At 41.4% G+C, this 25,708-nt stretch overlaps 1 protein-coding gene across 3 annotated transcripts in view; it reads left to right on the top strand.

The window, feature by feature from the left end:
- The first annotated feature begins 607 nt into the window (after nucleotides 1-607).
- The window catches only part of nubp1 (nucleotide binding protein 1 (MinD homolog, E. coli)), a 165,791-nt gene continuing 140,690 nt past the window's right edge, over nucleotides 608-25,708 (top strand). For 2 of the 3 annotated variants that reach the window (XM_043712013.1, XM_043712012.1), the window contains exons 1-3: nucleotides 649-754; nucleotides 8,174-8,278; nucleotides 8,376-8,509. In XM_043712013.1, the coding sequence (XP_043567948.1) occupies nucleotides 724-754; nucleotides 8,174-8,278; nucleotides 8,376-8,509 (270 nt within the window). In that variant the 5' untranslated portion in view covers nucleotides 649-723. Of the gene's footprint in view, nucleotides 755-8,173; nucleotides 8,279-8,375; nucleotides 8,510-25,708 lie in introns of all 3 variants that reach the window. The other variant, XM_043712014.1, reaches the window with a different exon arrangement.

Below are 25,708 nucleotides of genomic sequence, written 5' to 3'. Positions count from 1 at the left end.
GAAAAATTCCTTCACCCTGCTGGGGAGCATGTGGAATTCCCTCCAACATAAAATGCTTAAATTCAATACCTTCAAAAAAAAAGTTAGATAGTTCTTAGGGCTAAAGGGATGGGGAGAAAGTAGGAATGCAGTTCTGAGTTGGATGATCATATTGAAAGGCAGATCAAGCTCGAAGGGTCAAATGACCTACTCCTGCCCTTATTTGCTATGTTTCTACTCTAGAGATGCTACCATACCTGCTGAGCTTTTCCTGCAATTTGTGCTTTCATTTGAGATCACCAGCTTGCAAAACCGCTTTTGCTTTATGCAGTTAGAAACTCGACTTTACGTTTTATGAAGGACAGGTTATGAACAGCTTGGTTTTCCCTGGACCAGGGGCAGGGGAGAGAAAGGAACTAGTGAAACAGGTAGTTAGTTAAATTCACCTGCCCAAAGACACTTCTATAGACACACAAAGTAAAATCCCTGATGTCAGCTGCATGCAAAACCAGCAGGGTGAATGCATTCAATGGAAATAATCATTCTGAATGTCCCAATTTGATTCAAATCTATGGATAAGATGGAGGAAACACTGTTGCAGATTTTGGATGGCAATAACTTTCAGCATTCACAATGAGGAGTGATGCTAGTCTCAAGAGGAACGTTTGTGGGGAGCACTGGCGGAGGCCGGAACACTTCTCTGTTGTCCTGGAACCGGAAGTGCAGTTCCAGGACAACGCGATCATGGCGGACGTTCCAAGCAACGCGCCATCACGTGAGTGTGGGGTCAGGAGTGGAGCGAGATTCCCGGGAAATAGATTATTGAAGTTTCCAGAGAGACCCCGAGATTGGGAAGAGGGGACCGGAAACAGGACCAACAGTAATCACCTTCCCCGCGGCCACACGGAGACAGTGAGGGTCAGTGAGTGACCCTGGGAGTGGTCAGAGAGTGAGGGTCAGTGTGTGACCCTGGGAGTGGTCAGAGAGTGAGGGTATGTCACTGACCCTGGAAATGGTCAGAGAGTGAGGGTCAGTGAGTGACACTGGGAATAGTCAGAGAGTGAGGGTATGTCACTGACCCTGGGAATGGTCAGAGAGTGAGGGTATGTCACTGACCCTGGGAATGGTCAAGAGAGTGAGGGTCAGTCACTGACCCTGGGAATGGTCAGAGAGTGAGGGTCAGTCACTGACCCTGGGAATAGTCAGAGTGTGAGGGTCAGAGAGTGACACTGGGAATAGTCAGAGAGTGAGGGTATGTCACTGACCCTGGAAATGGTCAGAGAGTGAGGGTCAGTGTGTGACCCTGGGAGTGGTCAGAGAGTGACACTGGGAATAGTCAGAGAGTGAGGGTATGTCACTGACCCTGGCAATGGTCAGAGAGTGAGGGTCAGTGAGTGACACTGGGAATAGTCAGAGAGTGAGGGTATGTCACTGACCCTGGGAATGGTCAGAGAGTGAGGGTCAGTCACTGACCCTGGGAATGGTCAGAGAGTGAGGGTCAGTCACTGACCCTGGGAACGGTCAGAGAGTGAGGGTCAGTAAGTGACACTGGGAATAGTCAGAGACTGAGGGTATGTCACTGACCCTGGAAGTGATCAGAGACTGAGGGTATGTCACTGACCCTGGGAATGGTCAGAGAGTGAGGGTCAGTCACTGACCCTGGGAATGTCAGAGTGTGAAGGTCAGTGTGTGACCCTGGGAATTGTCAGAGAGTGAGGGTCAGTGTGTGACCCTGGAAATGGTCAGAGTGTGTGAAGGTCAGTGTGTGACCCTGGGAGTGGTCAGAGAGTGAGGGTCAGTGTGTGACCCTGGAAATGGTCAGAGAGTGAGGGTTAGTCACTGACCCTGGGAATGGTCAGAGTGAGGGTCAGTCACTGAGGGTCAGTGTGTGACCCTGGGAATGGCAAGAGAGTGAGGATCAGTGTGTGACCCTGGGAATGGTCAGAGAGTGAGAGTCAGTCACTGACCTGGGAATGGTCAGAGTGTGAGGGTCAGTCACTGACCCTGAACACTGAGCAGAATGAATACCAGCCACTTATCCTGGCATTGTCACTGAATGGTGACTGGTTACTGATTGGAGCCAGTTACTTATTTGATTATTCAATTGCTTGACTCCAATTGTTCATCTTCAATAAGTGTAAGATTTTCCGAACACTTATGACTCTCTCCAAGCTTCCACCAACTCCCATTTACTTGTCGTCAGATACTTGGTATATATTCAACCTCCTCTGGCAACCTGTCCGTTTTCCAATTCATCTCCTTCCATGACCACACCATCATAATCTCTGTAATCTTGGCCAAGCCTACAACTCTCATAAGACCTCAGTATTCCTTTGTTTCTGGCTCCCTCGCATCCTCAATTTTCATCATAAGCTCAAATAGTTTGATTACAAATATATATAAGTACAGGGAAATTGTTCAATATACTTAAAGGCTTCTTTGGTTAATTTCAAAGGCATTTTCTAACTGAAAAGAACAACTCTTCTTAATCACTAGCAAAGCCAATCTAATCCATTGTCTGCTGTGACAAAATGCAAATGTGAATACAAGTATGAAAATTTACTGCTGTTTTTATTAGTGCTAGGGACTTTAGGGGATAATTTAAAGATTAAAAGGATGACACGGAGCTTTTAGAGTTTTGGGGGAGTCATGGACCAAGAAAGGTATGTTTAAGATTAAATATGAGTTTCTGACTGACGGAAGTATTTTTACATCAAGGGTTTTGAGACTGTGGAAAATACTACCAGAAATTAAAACAGAGATCATTTTGACATTTACAAATAGGTTGAAGGAGGGGAGAGTTATAAACTGATTATCTGACGTTTTTTTCTCTACGTTGGAAAATTCTAACGTCTTAAACTTTAAGTGAAATAAAAATATTGTGTTTGGAGTATGATTCATTTTGAAGGTTTACGCTAACACAGACTGATGAGGTTGAACTGGCTGTTTCCATCCCTCTGGATGTGACGTAATTCCTTTCTCGAACTGATCTTCGTCAGCGTCACGGTGTCTCAGTGGTTCACACTGCTGCCTCACAGCGCCAGGGACCAGGGTTTCATCCCAGCCTCGGGCAACTGTCTGTGCGGAGTTTGCACATTCTCCCCATGTCTGCGTGTGTTTCCTCCGGGTGCTCTGGATTCCCCCCATATTCCAAAAATGTGCAGGTTAGGTGAATTAGTCATGCTAAAATTGCTCATAGTGTTCAGAAATGCATAGGTTAGGTGCATTGGTCAAGGGTAAATAAAGGATAGGGTAATGGGTTTGGCTGGGTTACTCTTCAGAGGTGGTGTGGACATGTTGGGCTGAAGGACTTGTTTCCATACTGTAGGGATTCTATGATTTCTGAAAACCTTCAAACCATAGACATTTTAAAAAAAATGTTGAGATAATATTAACTACATGCTTAAATTTACAGCAATATAGGCAGCCAAATTGCACTTTCCATATGTGTATACAATTAATGAATTCAAATGAAGCAGGCACAAGGCTGTGCATAAAAATATTATCTATCTTTGTATCACAATTGTTTCCAAAAAATATATTGCACACGGTGTAAGACATATCCTCAAACTCAATATCACTATATCTGTACACTTCTTGGTTGAATCATATAATGTGCCAACTATCAATTCCCATATCAACAATGAAAATTGTAGAACATTGGTAGAAGGAGGACATTGGTTAGGCCACTGTTGGAATATTGCGTAGAATTCTGGTCTCTTTCCTATCAGAAAGATGTTGTGAAACGTGAAAGGTTTAGAAAAGCTTTACAAGGATGTTGCCAGAGTTGGAGGATTTGAGCTATAGGGAGAGGTTGAATAGTCTAGGACTATTTTCCCTGGAGTGTCGGAAACTGAGGTGTGACCTTATAGAGGTTTACAAAACCATGAGGGGCATGGATAGGATAAAAAGACAAAGTTGTTTCGCTGGGATGTGGGAATCTAGAACTAGAGCACATAGGTTTAGGGTGAGAGGGGAAAGATATAAAAGAGATCTAAGGGGCAGCTTTTTCACACACAGGGTGGTACATGTATGGAATGAGCTGCCAGAGGATGTGGTAGAGGCTGGTACAATTGCAACATTTAAAACGCATTTGGATGAATAGGAAGGGTTTGGAGGGATATGGGCCAGGTGCTGGCAGGTGGGACTAGATTGGGTTGGGATATCTGGTCGGCATGGACAAGTTGGACCGAAGGGTCTGTTTCCGTGCTGTACATCTCTATGACTCTAAGTGGATTTTGCCCGAAAATAGTCATGTTTTTTCCCACATGGCCACCAGATTTCCACAAATCGTTCAAAAAATACTTTTTTAATCAGTACGTTTTTCAGCACCTGAAATTTCTAATGTTTGATGTGATGAAGGTTTAGAATGTATCATTATTATTTGGAAACTTGGGTTTCAGAATAGACGGAAATGGGTTTTTGGCTTTCAGCTCTGTGAAGATGGCTTGTTTTGTTGCAACAAGTCAGAAATTTTTTAATAGCAGTGTGTCAAAATGGCATTTCTGGTAATCGTGTGACAAGTGAAATGAATAGGCAAGTTACCTGCTGAAATAATTGCTGGAGTGTTGACTTAGTTGATCTTTTAGGATCCAGAGAAAAAAAGATCAGAGGCTTGAAGCAGTTTCTGTTTTGAAGAAAAGATCCAAATACAAATGTGCTGTTTAGCAGCATCAAAATACCTGGAAAAAGAATCTCATTGAAATTGGTGAGAAAATCAAGTGTGTTTAGCCTGTGATTGTATGCCTGAGGAAGAGAACCACATATTAGAAAGGTACTGAAAGGAAACACTTGTGACCTCATCAGTTGATTAAGAAATTAAAGAATAAAGATAGGAACGATATTTCATTGGGCTGAGAGGAAAGCATATTGTTGGGAGAGAAAGGTTGAATCTTTTTGCTGCTTGAAAGATCTTTCCAAATTAGATTTGAAAAAATATTTTGTGTAATAAACTTGTGCTTTTGTTGAAAGTACGTTGTCAGGCTCATGTGCACATGTTAAATTACTGACCACCGTGGTAACCAAATTGCAGAAGGTCTATCCAGCCAGGTTTCAGTCTGTGATTTCACTCATCCAGTATTTCTGTAAACTGCTGTCATAATGCTGAAGGAGAGTTTAATTAAGATGAGACTTGTGTTTTTGTCAACTTAAAGTGATTAAATGTATGCATTAAGTTGTCTTTTGATGCCGCTGTTTCATTTCTGGCTTGAATGTTTCAGTCTGTTTCAACAGTGTGACCCTGCAGCTTATTTTTGCAAGCTGTCTGATCCTGTGAATGAACTTGGATTGTGCTCTCTGAGCATTGTAGGGCCTGTATATTCCGAGGTGCTTTGCAGATCTGACATCATCTTCAGTTCCTACCACTTTGCAATAATTTGAAGAAGAGTAGGGCATATTTTATATAAGTAATTGAAGTCAAATTTATCTGGAGACTTTTTGTAAAAGAGAACACATCTATGTTACTGAAGAGTATGGAGTGTGCTACTGACATACCTGCAACTCTTGTTTTTGTTGTGAAAATTTCAAATTGTATTAAGCTGAGAAAATGAGAAGTGATCCTTTCTCATGCTGTTGTCCACTCAGTAATAAAGCAACTTAAATTTAATGTCAAATCATTATCCCCACCTGTAATTTCACAACAAAAAAATGGTATTGCTCAGAGATTATTCTGAGGCTGAGATTCTAATTTGTATAAATCCATGTCGCAGGTACAAAGTCTTGCGTGGAAAGATGTTTGGTTTCTTTGCTGATTTTACTTTGATTTTTGTTTTGAAGTTATTGAGTTTTAAAAGCAATGTTGTGAGGAGGCAGACACATTGGAAAAGAGGACCTTTCAGTAAGTGATGCAGAGGAGATGTCATTGAGAGAGAGAAAAGGAATGAAAAGAATGAGAGCTGGAGCAAAGAGTGACTGACAAACAGTATTGAACGAGGGAGCTTCTGAGAGTGATTGCCAGGAAAGAGACATGTTAAGTCGCGGATGATTAAGGAAGGGAATGAAGGCCGGCAGCTAGGTTATAAAGGTGAGAAGGAGAGATTACGCACCATTGAAAGTACGCTGCATTTTATTTTTTAAATTCATAGGACGTGGGTATTGCTGGCTGGCCAGAATTTATTGCCCATCCCTATTTGCCTTTGTGGTGGTGTTTCTGAGCCAGGAAGTGGGAGTTGATAGAGATAGTAGGTGTTAAGAGAGGCGGAATGTGCTGAGGGGTGGTTAGCAAAAGAGATAAACTCATACATTAAACCTTTGCGTTTGTCTTCCTCTTGTTAATTTTTTATTATAAATTCCTGGATCCACATTTCTACTGAAAACTGTCTATGTATATTATCTTTACATTCTTGCCCTTCTCACTAGACTCTTTGGAGGTGCTTCAGTCACACATACTGATGGAATGCTTCAATTATAACTTAACGAATTTATCTTGGCAGTCTGCAACGTAAATGTGGTCATAGTAATTTGTCATTGGAAAAGTAAGGTAAATGCCAAAATTTCGGCATTAAGGTGGAGATTGAGCTATGCTTGAATACTCTGATTTCCAATGTTGCTTCATCTTAAAGCTAAACACATTCTGACTATTACGTGGAGTGTAATGGGAGATTGACTAGTAAATCTCCTTGATGCACAGGAAGATGGCCTGAGAGACCTCTACTTCTGGTTTGGACAGAGGCCCCATCAGTTCTCATCGACCATCCTTTGTTTCCCTTCATCCAGAATGAGAGAATTGAATCAATTTGGTTTCCGATTTTCACCCTTTCTTCAAATAATCCATTTCTAATTCTTCCCCTTCAACTTGTCCATCTCCATTTCTCAGAGCAGGTTAACAACCTATACTCACCATAAGCCCACTGACTTCCAAAGCTACAATGAAAATACATCTTCCTGGTCCTGCTTCCTTTGAAGATTCGCTTCCACTCTTTCAATTTCTTTGTCTCTGTTGCATTTGTTGTATAGCACTGCATCCAGTGCATCATCCTTTCACGTTAACCAAGAATTCCACGATACACTAGTTGACAGAACCCTCAGCAACGTCCATTCCATTTTCTACATTTCAATTCTTATCCTATCTTTCCCCATAGACCATGATGCAGTTCACCTCACCCTCAGCTTCCTCTCCCACCAGTCTCTGCAATTAATAAATTATCCTCCTCCATTTCCATCACCTCATGCATGATGCCACATCTTTCCTTTTCACCTTTCTTACAAATAGAGGAGAAATTGTAGGCCATTCAGCCTGCTCTGCCAGTCACAAGCTATTGGGTTTAAATCCATATTCTTACCAACGCAATTACCTTTGACTGTGTTGTTAGCCAAGACGTTCAGCATTCTGAAGGGGCCATTCCCTCTGCGATGCCCCTGCCAACTCCAGAATCACCCCCATCACTACCTTTTCTTCTCACTGCGTTTCTTGTGAAAGTGCCAGAAATGCAATGCCTGTTCTTTTACCTCAACCCAGGACCAGGTCCTCAAACACACCCCATGGATGGAATAGGGTGACCTCGACTTTTCAAATATAGTGTTGTATATTTTCTACTCACAAATTGCTCTCCTCTTCAGTGTAAAGACCAAACACGTACAGGACATTTAGAATACCACCATTCATCTGCAGGTTTGATCTGGACCTTCACATTCCCTGTCTTTTTCAGACTTCACTGGGAATGGGGGTGTGGTGTGGATCTTGAACAGGGAGAGGGTGTCAGGTCTGGCAGTAGGGAATGGGAGATGTTGGTCCAGAGTGGGAAAAGGAGAGGGGGCACGAGGAATGGTTATGTCGGGGGGAGGGGTGCATGTTGCATGGGGGTGTTGAGGTAGGTGTGGGTCAGTCAACCATTCAGGAGTTAGACAATAAATGTCATAATCTCGACTAGCTGTTTTACTTCATTTTATCACAATCTCTAAATTCTCTGATTTAACTGGGTACTTTCAGAAGGTTCTAGACATGGGGAATTGCTCAGTGAAATCTTCAATCTCTAGTGCAGTTCCTTCAGAGTCTTTAATAGTTAGGATTCCACAGGGTCCCTGTGTGCAACACCCATCCACCCCGAAATAACTAGTGGCCAGTGGATAATCCCTATCCTTTTATGTCAGTTTATTCCACTTGTCCAATACTCTGGCATGCACAGTAAGATACTAATCAATGTTACCTGTTACATGTAGTTGATAGTGGCTTTATATATTTTCTAATATGTTCCAGATTGTCCAGGAACAGGCAGTGATAATGCTGGTAAAGCTTCAGCCTGCCAGGGCTGTCCCAATCAAGCTTTCTGTGCCTCAGGTGCATCCAAAGCTACAGATCCAGGTACATTTTAAAGAGAAACTTTGCTCACCTTAAACTAACTAATGTGGATGCTTTCGTGAATGTGAAATTACTTTCTTTTGTTTGTTTTTCCTTGCAGCCATTCAAGAGATTAAGGATAAGATGGCATCTGTAAAGCATAAAATCTTGGTTTTATCTGGAAAAGGAGGTGTTGGCAAGAGCACTTTCAGTGCGCACTTAGCCCACGGAATAGCAAGTGATGACAGTAAGCAGGTAGAGGATCAAAGTTTTGTTTTGTCTGTTTCTTGATTTCGCAACTTCCAGCACAAGAGGAGTGTTATTTCCTGAAGAATTTTAAAACCTTACGATACCAGCTTGCTCCTCCTCTCCTTGTTTTGCCTGCTGCATCAGCCTAACGTCCTTGCTGCTATGTCCCATTTTTCTCTCGTTTCATTCTTTATTCTTTACCCCTCCTAGGTCCTCCTCTCCTGTTGCACCTCCTTTCATTTTGTCCTATTGCAGGTAATCTGCCTACACAAATCCTGCACCAGCCTTCAGTGTTCCTTGACTTTCCTACACTCATGTTGCCTCTGGATTCCCTCTGTGCCTCTCTTGGCATCCTCTGAAGGGCCTATTAAGGCACTCCATTGGTGTCATCATTTCAGCAGCAACCCCTAGTGCCCTGCCCTGCTCTCTCACTGGCCTTCCAGCCCAGCATTCCCTCTGAGATGTCACCTTTCCGACCTCCTTCCTGTCCCACTCACCAATCCCAAATTATGACCCTATGGACATTGAGAGTAGGACAGCTTTCCCCACTGCGCTCTCATTTCCCTTCAGAATGACCATTTACTTGTACACAAAGTCCCTCTTCTCCATCAGTCACTGTGGATAAGTGCATTGACACCATGCTCTGAAGCAGGAAAATCGACGTTTCGGGCAAAAGCCCTTCATCAGTCCTATTCCTGATGAAGGGCTTTTGCCTGAAACCTCGATTTTCCTGCTCCTCTGATGCTGCCTGACCTGCTGTGCTTTTCCAGCACCACTCTGATCTAAACTCTGGTTTCCAGCATCTGCAGTCCTCACTTTTGCCTAGCATGGTCTGGACAGCAGCATGGCTGATGGTAATGACATCTCCCTTGAAGAAGCATCTCCTGATTATACATTTCTTCATCACTCTGCTCAAATCACCAGACTGTAATTAATTTGTTCTCTACTCGGATAGACGTTCTCCTTTTGAGTGTCTAACCTTATCTCACACCTTTCCCTTCTCATGATAAAATTCACATTCTCTGCTACCTACCCAGGTGCCATGTCTAGATTTCCATCGAGTAAACTTTGCTTCTATTCTCCTCCTCCTGGACTCTGCACTGAGTGACTTTTCATCTGAGATGATTTGAAGGTCAATCTCAACTCGTTATGCTCCCTGCACTCTGAATTTACTGTTCTGCTATCCTTCCTTAATCTCTCCTTCCATTAAAAACCTCTCTACCCATATTCCTGACCACTTGCTCAACCTCACTATCTTACTTGACCCTGCTACTTCAGTTGTGCCAAACACAGAGAAAGCCCTCTCCGATCACTTCCATACACCCACCTCCCCTTCCATCTCCCAACCATACTTCCTTCTGTAAGCACATGGAAAACGTGCCTGCTCTGCAAAGTCACATTTAATTGTCCTTTCAAATCTCCAGCCAAGTTATCTTTGTCTCTCTAATCACCATAACACTTCTACAGCTGCTGATCTGCATCATCATAACCTCACCTTTGATTCCCTCATCTGTGTTAAAAACATTACCCTCTTTCTATCTCGCCCTGGTCATTCCACCGGCATGGCCCCCAAGCCTACTCCCTTCAGCGCATATCACACAGACTCGAACCAGTCAAATGGTTTCTCCATTGATTACCAGGTCGGGGTAGACCAGATAAGACACTCGGCAAAAGTGAGGACTGCAGATACTGGAAACCAGAGTTTACATTAGAGTGGTGCTGGAAAAGCACAGCAGGTCAGGCAGCATCCACGGAGCAGGAAAATCGACGGAACCTGATGAAGGGCCTTTGCCCAAAACGTTGATTTTCCTGTTCCTCGGATGCTGCCTGACCTGCTGTGCTTTTCCAGCACCACTCTAACCCAGATAAGACACTATCAGATCTTGCTGTTTTCTGTCAAACTGCTCTTGACTCCAGAATCATCTTGAAATTCAACGATAGCTCTTGACTTCTATTCTCACTGCAAACCATTTTCTTGAATTCCTCTCTCCATCTGTCTGTGCTAGTCTGCAATAAGTCCGAGGTGCTCGTGAACAGATCGCTAAGGATTCTACCAATTGTCTCTGAAACTTTCTTTCTTAACTGCTCCTAAGGTTTCCCTTCCACTAATTTCTCCTCTTAGAAAGATTTTGTCCATGCCATCCACTCCCTTGGCCTTACTCCCAACCACAAAACGTCTCCTCTTGACTTGAATATTAGCTGCTATTGTTGTTATTCAGATCATGTCACTCTCGCCTTCAAATCTGTTCATAAAAACATAGCCTTGACCCTTCGGCACTTGTAAACCACAAGCCTACATCCAGCCTCCCTTTCCTCTCCTTGACCATGACCCAGCCTTCCTACATGCCACTGTATAAATTCAAGTTGTTGTAGCTCAGTAAAAACTTGAAATCTGAGATGAATAGTTTTTTGTTAGCTCAAGGAATAGAACAAGGAAAGTGATTGATGGAATTGGAATAAAGTTCAGCCATGATCTCATTGAATGGTAGAAAAGGTTAGAAGAGCTGAATGGCTTCCTTCTGTTCTGTGCTGAGATCAGGTGGATTTGTCTTCAACTCCCAGTAAAGAAACTGAATGTAGAGACCGGCATGCTTCCCCATAGTGACTACTAATTCTTTAAACAAAATGCTTTAAATCTTCCTTACTGGTAGAATTGTGAAGATGTGTGTTCAGGGCTTTTCCGTGATTGTGATTGTTTTAATGAGAACTGAGAATGCCTACATATCTTGCATCTGGGTGACTCTTTTTCCAGTGACTGGGCCTACTTCCTCAAGCTGTTAGAATACCATTCTAGACGGGGAGAGCGTACGGAGTAAGTTGGCAGCTAAGGAAGTACACACTTAGGATTGCAAAGGAGTTTTGTTCTGAAACACGTGGGAAAAATGCATTCCTCTCCCTGAAGTGACTGTAAGTTGATCTGTCATTGCAGAAAGAAGCATTTGCCTCCACTCCCACATCTTGACTGCGCTGTCTGAACTGTTCCCAAATTGCAAAGTAAATAATGGAATAAATTTGAGTGATTCACCAGTATGATTGCGTGTGAAAGAATTTCTGTTCAAAGTAAAATCTTTCCCCACAATCACTCCAAATTACAGGGTTTTACCCATCTTTCCAAAAATACTGCAAGTGCTGACAAACTGACCACACGTGAGCCTCGGCGTGTAATGGGCTCCTTGCATTCTCCACCCTGTTTCCACGACTTAACCACACTTGACAACAAGTGTTGCCAAGGAAGAAAATACAGCAAAGTATTTCAGCAATTTGTGCCGGAGGAGTAATGGGGAAGACACAATGGCGCAAACTTGTTCCAAAACCTTCTGTGGCATTAGTGAAGGAGGATAGGGGAGGAATAGTCACGGTCGGTTGTTATTAAACTATAATGTACACTTTGTTGTGAAGTGGAGAAAATTTGCATCAAAAATTGCTACGCATGGTAGAAGATTTTCTCCAGTTTTTATCTTTGTGTGGTTATTATGGAGTATAGAAATATAAAATTAGAAAGTGTACTGGGTTTTGTCCATTCAGAGGCTGTTTTATTGCTCACTAAAGTAACAAAGTTTGGAAAAATATTCCTGTAGAATTACATTGAGATTTACAGGACTGAAAAGGCCATTTGGCCATATAGATCTTTGTAGTGTCCTTGCTTTACCCTACCAGATCCCATTTTAATATTTCTTGCCCAAGCATCGTGTATTTTTAAAAATTCATTCAGGGCATGTGGGCATCACTGGCTGAACCAGCGTTTACTGCCCATCCCGAGTTATCCTTGTGAAGGTGATGATGAGCTGCTTTCTTGAACCTCTGCAGTCCACTTGGTGTAGGTACAACCACAGATGGTAGTGTCACTATTCATTGATTTATTGTCCGCCTTTAATTGCCTCTGAAGTAGCGGTGGAGAATGGGCTTCTTAAATGACAGCACTTTGTGTAGTGAAGGTTCACACACTGTGAAGTTAGTTATGATTTTAACCTAAATGACAGTGAAGAATTAGCAATATAGTTTCAAGTCAGGATGATATGTTACTGGGAGATGGTAGTGTTCCCATCTACCTGCCAATCTTGTCCTCCCAATTGGTAGAGATTGCAGATTTGGGATATAATGTTGAGGAAGCTTTGATACAGCCACAGTGAGGTGGCGGTGGATGGAGTGAATATTTAAGATGGTCCGTGTAGTGCTAATCAAGCAGGCTGCTTTGTCAGGTGTGGTGTCATTAAATTATTAAATTACTAAAGTCACACTCATCCAACAACTGCAGAGGATTCCATCACTCACCCACGACCTTTGACCTTTAGATGATGAAAAGGCCTTGGAGAGTTAATTTCGAATTTCTTAGAATAAATCCCTGGTATATGATCAAGCGTATACCATGTGGGAAGCTAGTGAAGAAATTGCCGAACCCCTAGCAGAGATATTTGTGTCAACAACAGCCACGGGTGAGGGGCCAAAGACTGGAGAGTGGCTAATGTTGTGCCACTATTTAAGAAAAGCTTCAAGGAAAAGCCAGGGAGCTAAAGACCAGTGAACCGGACATCAGTGGTGGTTAAATTCATAGAATCGTAGAGTCATTAGAGTGTGGAAGTAGGCCATTTGGCCCATGAGTCCACACTGACTCTCTGAAAAGCATCCCATAAAGACCCATCCCTAGCCCTCTATTCTATACCTGTAACCCTGCATTTTCCATGGCTAATCCATCTATCCAGGACACTGGGCAATTTAGCATGACCAATTCATCTAATCTGCAAATCCTTGGACTGAGAGAGGAAACCAGAGCACCTGAAAGAAGCCCATGCAGACACAGTGAGAAAGTGCAAACTCCACACAGACAGTCGCTGAGGCTGGAATCAAACCCGGATCCGTGCTGCTGTGGGGCAGCAATGCTAGCCACTGTGCCATCCAGACTATTGGAGGGAATTCTGAGACACAGGATATACGTGCATTTGGAAAGGCAAGAACTGATTAGAGATAGTCAGCATGACTTTGTGCTTGGGAAGTCGTGTCTCACAAACTTGACTGAGTTTTTTTGAAGCGGTAACCAAGAAGATAAATGAAGGTGGACATTGTCTACATAGACTTTAGCAAGGCCTTCCACATGGTAGTCTAGTTAGTAAGGTTAGATCACATGGGATCCAGGGGGAGCTAGCCAACTGGATTCAAAATTGGCTTGATGGTAGGAGACGGGGTGGTGGTGTAGGGTTGTTATTCAGGGTGGAAGCTGTGACCAGCAGTGTGCCGCAAGGATTTCCATTGTTGTTCATCATTTATATGAACAATTTGTATGAAAATATAGGAGGTATGGTTCATAAGTTTACGGATGGCACCAAAAGATGTGCTATTGTAAACCGTGAAGAAGATTATCTAAGCAGAGAATGGGATGGTGATCAACTGGGCCACTGGGCTGAGGAATGGTAGATGGGGATTAATTTAGACAAATGTGAAATGCTGCATTTTAGTAAAATAAACCAGGGCAGGACTTACACAGTTAATGGTAGGGCCCTGCGTAGTGTTGTTAACAGAGAGACCTAGGGGTGCAGATACATGGTTCCTTGAAAGTGTCATCACAGTAGATAGGTTGGTAGACATTTGGCACGTTTGTCTTTATCGGTCAGAGTATTGAATATAGAAGTTGGAACATCATGATGCAGCTGCACAAGACATTGGAAAGGCCACATTTGGAATAACTACATACAATTCTGGTTGCCCTGCTACAGGAAGGATGTTATTAAAACTGCAAAAAAGATGATTTACAAGGATATTACCAACACTGCAGGGTTTGAGTAATAAGGGGAGGCTGGATAGGTTCGGACTTTTTCCCTGGAGCAAAGGAGACTGAGAGTTGACCTTATAGAGGTTTATAAAATCATGAGAGCCATAGACACAGTGAGCGGCCAAGGTCTTTTCCCCAAAATATGGGAGTGTAAAACTAGGGGGGATCAGTTTACGGTGAGAGGGGAAAGATTTAAAAGGGGCCTGAGGGGCAACATCTTCATACAGAAGATGGTGCGTGTATTGAATGAGATGCCAGAGGATGTGGCAGAGATGATTACAGTTACAACATTTAGAAGACATTTGGACAGGTACATGAATAGACAAGGTTTCAATGGTTTTGAGTGAAACTCGGGCAAATGGGTCTCGTTCGGTTGGATGAGTTGGGCGGGAGGATTTGTTTATGTGTTGTATGACTCTGGGTCAGAAAAAGAGTTATCTACTGTATAATTCTCAGCCTCTGAACCTCATGAAGTTGATAGTTTAGGGGAATGCAGCAATGGTAATGCCATTGAATGTCAAAGAGATGCAATTAGACTTTCCCTTGTTGGAGATGCTCATTGTGAAGCACTCAAGTGGCTCAAATGTTACTTCCCAGCTATTAGCCTCAGCCTGCATGCCATCCAGGTCTTGAATGCAAGCATAGACTGCTTCGTGACTCAGAAGTTGCGGGTGGAACTGAAAATTGGTGTCTTAACATTAAGCGTCCTTACTTTGAACTTCATGCTGGACAGATGATTATTTCATGAAGCAAATGAAGATGGTTGGATCAGGGACATTATCCTGAGAAACTCTTGCATTGCCCTGGGGCTGAAATAATTGGCCTCCAACGATTCCAGACATTGAAGAATTTAGGCCCAGATTCCCATTCACTTCATGTTTACTCAAGATACTTCATCAGTCAGTCAAATTCGGTCTCGATGTCAAAGACAGTCATTCTCACCTCTGCAGGAATTTAGCTTAGCGTTCATTTTTGCAACTGGGTAATTCTGGCAGAAGCTGATTTGAATGAGTAAGTGTCATTTAATAATGATGATATTTTCCATTTCTTTAATAATAAGAAGGAGATTGCTAGGGCAGTAACCTGATGAATTGGACGTGTGAACAGAACATATAGAATCATAGTCAGAGATTCATAGAAATGTACAGCATGGAAACAGACCATTCTGTCCAACTTGTCCATGCCGACCAGATCTCTCAACCTAATCTAGTCCCATTTGCTTTCTGGGCAATTTTCCATTGTCATTTAGGTGCCAGTGTTGTCACTATGTTCACACAGCTTGGCTGGAGGTATGACTAGCCCTGGAGCACAAGTCAGCTGTATTGCAGTAATGATATTGTTGGCTCTCATAGCCTAGGCGAGTCTTTATATCTAGCAATTTCTTGACGTCACATGACGTGAATCATGTTTATTGAGATCTAAATTTTGAGAGGATGGGGACCTCAGGAGGAAACTGATTCTATCTTATTTTGTACTTTGGCAGTATGTCCTCATTGTGAAATGGGTCTTTATGTAATGTTGCAAAACACAGATTCTAAATTGTAAAAATGCTTCTGTAAACTTTGTCTTATCTCTTTGCAATTCTTTGATACTATAAACTTATTCTTATATCCAAGTTTTTAAAAATCACTCCATTGATAAGAAATTCAAATGGAACACAGGCTGTTGGCTGTCTAACTCCAGTGAGGCAGAGTTTCTTATTAAAGGAATCAATTTTTCTGCCTCCAGATTTGCGAAATGGTTAATTGTTTTAAAATCTCTCTCTGGGTTAAGCAGCAGTATATAGTCATAGAGTCATACAGCACGAAAACAGATCCTTCAGTCCAACTCATTCATGCCAACCAGATATCCCAAACTAAACTAGTCCCATTTATCTGCATTTCACCTATATCCTTCTAAACCTTTCCTATTTATGTACCCGTCCAAATGTCTTTCAAATGTTGGAACTATATTTGCGTCTGCCACTTCCTCTGGCAGTTCATTCCACGTATGACCCACCTCTGTGTGAAGCAGTTGCTCCTCGGATCCCTTTTAAATCTTTCTCCTCTCACCTTAAACTTATGGCCTCTAGTTTTGAATGCCCCTACCCTCGGGAAAAGACGTTTGCTATCACTTATCTATGCCCCTCATGATTTTATCAACCTCCCACGCTTCAGTGAAAAAAGTCCCAGCCTATCCAGTCTCTCATTGTCACTCAAATCCTCCGGTCTTGGTAACATCCTTGTAAATCTTTTTTGTACCCACTTTAATTTAATAATATCCTTCCTATTGCAGGATGACCAGAACTGTACATAGTACACCAAAGTGGCCTCATCAACATTCTGTACAACCACAACATGATGTCCCAACTCCTATATCTCGGCACATCTGATAGTAATAAATTAAATTAATGGGGGGGGGCAAGGTTTGAGTTGAGGGGTTTGAGCAAGTATGATGGGGGAGGGAACTCTAGTCGCCCTACTGTAGGAAGAATATTATTAAATTGGAGAAATTTCCACACTGAAGTTAACATTCGCCAAGGTCCTCAGGTCACAACATTGGGAAATGGTTGCTGCCTCTCACCAATGGATCTTGATGCTGCTCATGACAGTAGCAATCGGGTTCCACGAAGAAACAGTGTTAATGGGTTTATGATGATTTTGGTGAATAACATACAAGAGACCCTGGCAAATTCTGATGTTTAAAGCTTTGTATTAAGACAACGACAAAGTTTGTCTTAGACTGTGGAATTTGGTATTTAGAGTCATAGAGATGTACAGCACCGAAACAGACCCTTCGATCCAACTCATCCATGATGACCAGGTATCCCAATTCAATCTAGTCCCACCTGCCAGCACCCGGCCCATATCCCTCCAAACCCTTCCTGTTCATATACCCATCCAAATGCCTTTTAAATGTTGCAATTGTAATTAAATTGCAATTATTAATGTAATTAATTATTTAATTAAAATTAATTCAATTCATGGCCCTTTTTGTTAAACTATGATATGATTCTTAATGAGAGAGTTTAATTGAAATATTGTTTCATTAACATAATTAAACCATAATTAAACTCAAAGTATGTTTTCTAGCTGCAAATGTTTAGTTATCAGAAAAATTATTTGACTTCAGGAATGGAACTGTAATTAATTGTCATATGTAATCTTCGAACCATGGTTACTGGGATTCTGCTGCTGTAAACTAATAGTATAAGGGGAGGCTTCAAATCATTCAAACCTGCTGATACCTGTTTATGTGTAGAGTTGGCAGACGCAGATGTGAGTTATCTGTTGTTTGATCTGATCAGGTGGAGCCAACAGAGTTAGAAGTGTACTGAGTGCATGCTCTTGTCTTTATTGAGAAAAATGTTGTTTTTAATGGCAGCAGAATTTGAGTAACACATTAAAACATTTTTCATGGAATTATATCAAAGTTGCACCTTATTTTGTTTCCGCTGATATTGAACTGAATTGTACGTGTTATCAAAGCATGTTGGGTTCCACCATATGCCTGGTTAAGGGAAAGCTGAGGGTACTTTCCATCCAGCCTGATAAAAAGTGTTTGAAATCTGTTGCCATGTTGACTCATTTTCTGTTGTGACTTACTTAGCAACCAGGTCAAAGAGGATGATTTGCATTAAAAATATCCATGGTCAGAGACAATTTGACTGTTCCTACAGATTTCAAACCACAAACCACGAAACATTTGCCGACTACAGCAACAGTATTTTGCAAGTCAAAGTAATCGCTAATTTGGAATTCTGCTTTAGTTTTGTTCAGAGACCTCTGAGTTGACAAATGTCCAGTTACTTCTATGTACCATTCACCCCACGTTTCTATTTGAAATTCCCTGTTATAAATTGGGGACTTTCTTGCTTTTCTAATAGCAAGTGCTGAATAAACTTCCAGCTTCCTGAACTAACCCTGGTGGCTTTTGAGATTTGTATTAAATTGTTGTCAATTTTATGGTGTAGAATGGAATTGCATGAATTTGTCTGAACGTTCATATATGTGAGACCATTGCAGCAAGAGGAGACCTTTAACTTCTTTATTAAAGTGGGTTTGAGACCACATTCCAGAGTCAAAAGCCTATTTGAACACACAGTCCCTCTCTTAGTCTTTAAGACACCAAAATAGAGATATTTGGCCACAGGATTACATTTCCTCCCTCCCATTTCTTTCAAGGACTTTATTCAATTCTTTCACTTTCTTCATGTCCATTGCATCCATTTTGACAATGTCATTTTCCATAACATTGCTTCAGATGTCATCTTTTTTCTTCAACAAAACACTCTCCTTCGTGGTTGACAGACCCCTCCACTTTGTCCAGGGCTTTTCTTACCCAACCCTCCCAGAATCATGACCAGAACTATCATAAATTTCACTTATCCACACCTTCCACCCCACCAGCCCTCACATTCAAAGGGTCATTCTTCAACATGCCTGTCAGCTCCACCAAGATGCTGCAATTAAATGCATATTCCTCTTCCCTTGCCTCTCAGTACTCTGAAGGCATCATTCCCTTTGTGACATTCTGGTCACCACCCCTACCACACCCCTCTCAGCAAACTCTCCTCTTCCCACTGCAGCTTTCCTACTGTAAGCACAGCAGAGTTACATCCTGTGTATCTTTCACTTGTACCCTTCACACCAATCATTCCTTCCTGCAGCAATAATAATTTGGATGTACTCCAATTATTACACCTTAAACGTTACTTATGGGTTACGTTGTGGAGACCAAGTGCAAATCAGTGATAAGTTTGTGGGAGAGGTTCAATTCAGTCCATAAGCAAGACCCTGAGCTTCTGGTCACTTGCGTTTTTAATTGTTCACTCGCTGATCACTCCTACACTGTTCTAACTAAGTTTAACAGATGTCTTTATCACCTTGACATTTTACAGCATTCTGGACACAACAATTTCATCATATCATACCCCCAACATTGTCCTGTTCTGAGAAAAAGAGTCATTGCCCTGAGATATTCTCTCTCGCTCAACAAGTGCCATCTGTCCTTAGTATTTCCCCCATCTCTTTTTAAATCACATTTCTAGCATCTTCACTATTTTGCATGTGCTGATTTAGACCAGATTGAAAGTGAGTCTTGAGTTTATAAATGTTCGACATGACAGGGCTATGCCTCCAAGTGGAGACCAGAGCCTGCGACACAATGTTAAGTTGTTTGCACTTATAAGCAGATATTTTACAAGCAATGTTTTGGCACTTAATTGAACAATCTTCAACATTGGAACTGCATCCAGTTCTCTTCCTCTGAATCAGCAGCAATATGCAATGAGAGTATTATATGGCTTGAAAGCGACCACAATAAATTGGCCACTGCATTTACAAGGTAATTGTCTGGTATAAAATAATGACTTGTGGTATAACTATATCATGTTAGTGGTGCCAGGGGAATGTTGCCAAATATATCAAGGCCTTGGTCAGAGGAGATTAACTGAAATGACACCGGGAATAACACATTGCAGTTATGCAAAGAGATTGAAGTCCTGGACGGAGAACAGTAAGAATTGATTTAATGAAGGTGTACAAAATCAATTAGGGGTTTTGGTAAAGTGAATGAAGAGAGTTTGTTTCTAGTGGCAGAAGGTTCAATAACTAGTGGACGCAGTTTGAAGGTGTCACAATACTGGTGGGAAAACCATTTAAATCGAACTTTTAAAAAATTACTGAATGAATCATAAATGAAGGAATTACCAACAAAATTACATTTTTCATAACTTCAACATGAATCAGCAGCAGCGTAAATTAAACATGAATTGACCGGCAAGCTATACCTCAAATAAAAAGGTAGATTTCTCTCTGAATAGTTGGTACAATAAAGATATGTTTCCAGCCACTGTACTCCTTACCGAATGTGGTATGATATAGCTACTCAGTTCAACAGGATCGTTGTGAATCTAACAGCAGCTTTCAACTCCGAACTCCATTATCAATAGCACGGCACGCTTCTACACATCCTCTTTCCCTTGGGTCTCGACAATCCCTGTAGTACAACTTTCTGTAGGTTCTTTCAGCAGACCAAACAATAACACTCCACTTTACAATTTAGTCACTTCTGGTATAACAGCCAGTTCTTTAATATCTATGGACTTCAGGGCATTGCACCCTAGGAGCCAGTATGCGCAGTGCCTTGAAGAAGTTTTGTCTCCTTTTCTGTCTTTTTCCTGAGAGATTGAAGATTCTCACAAGAATTCTGAGTTCCTTTTCCGGTCCCTATCTGCAGTTATGTGCTGAACTCATACTGTCTTCAGCTCTTCTTTTGTGTTTGTGAGAATCTGAAACCTCAGTATAGGCTGAGTTAGAACATGAAAACTCATGACCTATGCCTATGTGACAATGCAGCTAGTCACGTAGGCGCAGGGAACCATTTTGTCTCTAGCTGCATTAGTCGCATAGGCATAGGTCATGAGTTTCCATTTTCCAACTCAGCCTGTATTCTGTTCTAATTCAGCCTATATTCAGGTTGCAGACTCTCATCTGTAGCTCTTTTTTGAGGCTGCCCACATGGCCTCCTTATCTTAACTTCCCTTATGTTGGTATTGCTTCCAGGTTAAGGATCGCAGGTTGTATGATAAAAATTTCTTATTAAAGGGAATTATAATCAATCACCTTACAATTAATTTAAACTCTTAAAATCCCATTTCAAACATTGTTAAAGCCAACTAGTTATTCCATAAACATTATAAAGAACTCTCAAATATTCCTTGCTATCCTGCCCCTAATCAAATATTGTCTCAAAAGCAGTAGCCTAAAGACCCAGAATTGAGGTATTTTGTTTTAGTGCAGAAGATTAAATTGATCTGGAAAGCATTGACTAACAGGGCAGCGGAACTGGATTCAGATTACTTTCGAAAGATAATTGGATAAATACTTGGGAAAGATATATAGGTCAATGGTGAAATAGCAGGGGTGTGTTACAAATTGGACAGCTCTTTCACAGAGTTGACCTAGACAGAATGGCCTCCTACAACTGTAGGATAACCACAGGAATTGTTTTGAAATTACATCAACATCACTTCACTGCCAGTACAGCATTTTGGTGGCCTGAAGTACATTGGCCTCTCGCTGCGACATGTGAAAGTGAAATGTGGGTTTTCCTGACTGTCAGTCTAACAAAAGGCAGTCATTTTACTTTGAGGTGGTGAAATACGTTCGGGTTATTACAGCTTGCAACTCGAGAACAATATAAAAGTGACCTAATTATCTCTCTGGTGGGGTCTGCTATTAACCACGATTGACAGAAAGATCACAGGGAATAATGAAAGCTGTTTCAGTTCCTTTCTGTAAGGTGATTCTGGTGTAACACGTGCTCCCACAAAAGTTTTTAAACTAAAAGGATTTCTCTTCATATTTGTTGTGAAGAAACTAGTTTCTGATATATATCTGTATTAGTACAAGAAGCAGCCCTATGTTCTAAACCTGTATGTTTTCTGACTCACTTTAACTTGTCTGGACTGGTAGGGAAGCTCCTCTGACACTCTGGTTCAGAATATCTGTTTATTTTAATTGTGAGACAGTATGTGACAAAGTGCACTTGAAATTATGCTGGAAGCAGATTCAGTAGCAACATTCAAAGGGGAATTGGACGAATGCTTGTAGAGAGGAAGTTTGGAAGTGCTATGGGGAAAGATCAGGTTGTGGGATGGAACAACTCAGATTTATGAACTGCTGGGATTTATGATTCTCATCTCGATGTTGAGTATCAGTCAACAAGTGGTGTGGAAGATATTCTTAAAATGTATTTGCCTCAGAAGGTAATCATAAGTAAAAGTTGGAAAATTGTGTGAATTAAATGTTGTCATACACCTCTCACTGCAGTGTGCATTAAGAACAATGACAAATTAAAAATGTCAACATTTGAACATTTTGGTAGCTCTGCAGAAGAGTCCTTGATGGTAGAAGCAATGGGGGTGTAGGTTTGCTCGCTGAGCTGTAGGTTTGATATCCAGACGTTTGATTATCTGGCTAGGTAACATCATCAGTGGCGACCTCCAAGTGAAGCGAAGCTGTTGTCTCCTGCTTTCTATTTATATGTTTGTCCTGGATGGGGTTCTTGGGGTTTGTAGTGATGTCATTTCCTGTTTGTTTTCTGAACGGTTGATAGATGGTATCTAAATCTATGTGTTTGTTTATGGCGTTGTGGTTGGAGTGCCAGGCCTCTAGGAATTCTCTGGCATGTCTTTGCTTAGCCTGTCCCAGGATAGATGTGTTGTCCTAGCAGGAGACAACAGCTTCACTTCACTTGGAGGTTGCCACTGATGATGTTACCTAGCCAGGTAATGAAACATCTGGATATCAACCTACAGCTCAGCGAGCAAACCTACACCCTAAATCTCAACCTGAGGTACAAACCTTCACAAACCTGGTAGAAGCAATGAAATGATAACACACATCTTATCCCATTGTATATTTTGGCAGTTCTGAAAGTATACTTTTCCAAGCCCAGATTAGTTTGGCTGCAAGTTAATGATTAACACAGAAATACGGAATTGTTCCAACACAGTAAGAGACCATTTGGCCCATTGTCTCTGCATTGGCGTTCCACAGGAACAAGTTACTTAATGCCGTTCCCCATCAATTTGACTTTTGAATACCTCAATAAACTGGTCTCCACTACACATTCCAGATCCCAACTATGTTCCTTGAGGTTGTAGATTTATAATATAGATTTGCTTCCTTTTTTATCAATACTGTTATCTTTCTTAATGTTTTTATTACTGCTTTTTGACTTAGTATCTGCCTGCTGAGGAAAACATTGTTATTTAGATTGGTTATTTGTGATTTAAATTGTCTACACTATTATAACAGAAGTGAATGGGAAAACTTTGCTTGATTGTATTTCATAGAAACATAGAAAATTGGAGCAGGAATAGGCCATTCAGCCCTTTGGTGCAGCTACACTGTTAAATATGACCATGGCTGATCAGTCCCCTGTTCCCATGTTCTCCCCATAACCTTTAATCCCTTGAATCCTAAAAACTCTATCTAACTCCTTGAAAACATTTATTATTTTGGTCTCAATTGCTTTCCGGTGCGAAGAATTCGACTCTCTTGATGAAGAAATATTCTTGTATCAGTGCTTAATTTTGAATCCAATTTGAAACGAGAGGGAGTTCATTAAGCTACAGTCGATAAATATTTCAATATCAGGTAGTGTTATGGGCAAAGGTAATATAAAACTATACAATGTATTTGTCAGACCACACCTACAGTACTGCGAACAGTTTGGTCCTCTTCTCTATGGACAGATACACTGGCATGTGAAGCAGTCCATGGCAGTTTCACTAGGTTGGTGCTGGACATGGAGGCATCCTCCTTTAAGGAGAGCTTGGCTTGGTTGGTCATGCACTCATTAGAATTATTGAAGCGTACAAGATTCTCAGGGGATTTGACAAGGTAGATGCCGAAAGGGAGAACCTAGGACAAGAGGGAGTAACAGCAGAGTAAAGACTTGTATCATTAGGACAGGGATGAGGAGCAATCTCTTCTCTCTCGGGGCAGTGAACCTGTGGAATTCTTTATTGGAGACAGCCACAGAATGTCTGGGTCATTAAGTATGTTCAAGGCTGAGATGGACAAACTTTTAATCAGTAAGGGGTTGGTTCAAGAATTATGGGAAAGGCAGGAAAGTGCAGTTGAGGATTTCAGAACAGTCATGATCTCATCAAATGACAGAGTAGACTCGATGGACTGAATGGTCTACCTTTGCTCCTGTTGATGCATGTACACTAGATTTTAGTAAGATGATGGTATTTAACAGAGGTGACTACAGAATGTAATAAATTAAATAGTAGTTTGCAGCTGGTAAAGCCTTTTACCATTGCTTTGATCAATTGCTGATCTGACCCCCAGTCTAGGTGCATGGTAAACTTTCCTGATGGGACATTCTGAGCATTACTGACTCCTGATGACCGATCATTAGTTTGCTGAGGTACTTAAATCGGGAAGTTTGCATTTCTCTATCCTAAGAAGGTAATTTTGAAAATCATTAGTCAAATTCATTAAGGCTGGTAAAGCAAAAATGCTAATTGAAAATGAATAGTTGATACAAATGTAGTTAGCCATCTAGAACATTTGGCTGCTCCTGGGTAAAATTTGGAGTGGATTAACATTACAGGTAGTATGGAGCTATTTTGTTAGTTTGGTAATTTGTGGCTAAATTGTTTGTTATAGCGGATCTGAATAGGAATACTTTGCTTGATCTCATTTCAGTGCTTAATTTTCAATCCTAATTGAATCAAGTACACGTTCATTACACTACAGTCACAACAATATCAAATGTCACCTTGTGCATTGAAGAGATAAAGCTACTTACCTGAAAATAAGAAATGGTGTTTACTTTAGTGATTTATACTTTTGCTTAAACTAAGTTCCTGAATGGATTATCTTTGGGCATTTTGCAGGAATTATGGTAGAATAAGCCTATATGGATTACTCATTAGATCAAACATACAGAAGAAAATTCAATTTATGCAGATATTGGAGGAAACATCTTAATGCTGAAATCTGAAATTGTTAAATGTTCATCAACTTTTGGTTCAAGTATGTCATAGATTTCCTCATTTAGCTTCTTTTTCTGATGAGTTATCTCAAACCATCTCTGAAAGTCCAGAGATTTGTTCAGAGTTCTTGTACCGCTTTAAAATTCTCTGTTATCTAATATCCCAGTAACAAAAGTCTTTTGCCCGAAACGTCGATTTTCCAGCTCCTCGGATGCTGCCTGACCTGCTGTGCTCTTCCAGCACCACTCTAATCTCCAGCATCTAATATCCCAGTAACAAAAGTCTTTTGCCCGAAAAGTCGATTTTCCAGCTCCTCGGATGCTGCCTGACATGCTGTGCTCTTCCAGCACCACTCTAATCTCCAGCATCTGCAGTATTCACTTATGCCTATCTGCCAAGACAAACTGGCCTTTCTTGTGTCTCTGTGATGGTGTGGCTGACCCTTTGTAAAGATCAGCATATTTCAACATTTTGTCTAGTCCATGCAAGTTTCCAATAATGTGGCTCTGACTTGCTTTGTACATACGCTTCAAAGCCTTTTCTGAACTGAAATGGCTGCTAGTCACTCGACAGACTCTTTCGAATTCCTGAGGAAGAATATTGCGTGCTTCCTTTATCAAGTTCACTGTATGCATAAGTCGAGAAAAGTCTCCTCTTTATCTTTGAAACATTTTCAAGTAAATGACGTATGAGCAGATCTTGTGGTGAAGTTGGTGATGGGTTTGAGCTGAAAATGTGTTGCTGGAAAAGCGCAGCAGGTCAGGCAGCATCCAAGGAACAGGAGAATCGACGTTTCGGGCATAAGCCCTTCTTCAGGAATGAGGAAAGTGTGTCCAGCAGGCTAAGATAAAAGGTAGGGAGGAGGGACTTAGGGGAGGGGCGTTGGAATTACGATAGGTGGAGGGAGGTCAAGGTGAGGGTGATAGGCCGGAGGGGGGTGGGG

The sequence above is a fragment of the Chiloscyllium plagiosum genome, chromosome 21, assembly GCF_004010195.1.
Source record: "Chiloscyllium plagiosum isolate BGI_BamShark_2017 chromosome 21, ASM401019v2, whole genome shotgun sequence".
In the NCBI taxonomy this organism is placed as follows: domain Eukaryota; kingdom Metazoa; phylum Chordata; class Chondrichthyes; order Orectolobiformes; family Hemiscylliidae; genus Chiloscyllium; species Chiloscyllium plagiosum.
This window is presented reverse-complemented; position numbering and strand designations above follow the sequence as displayed.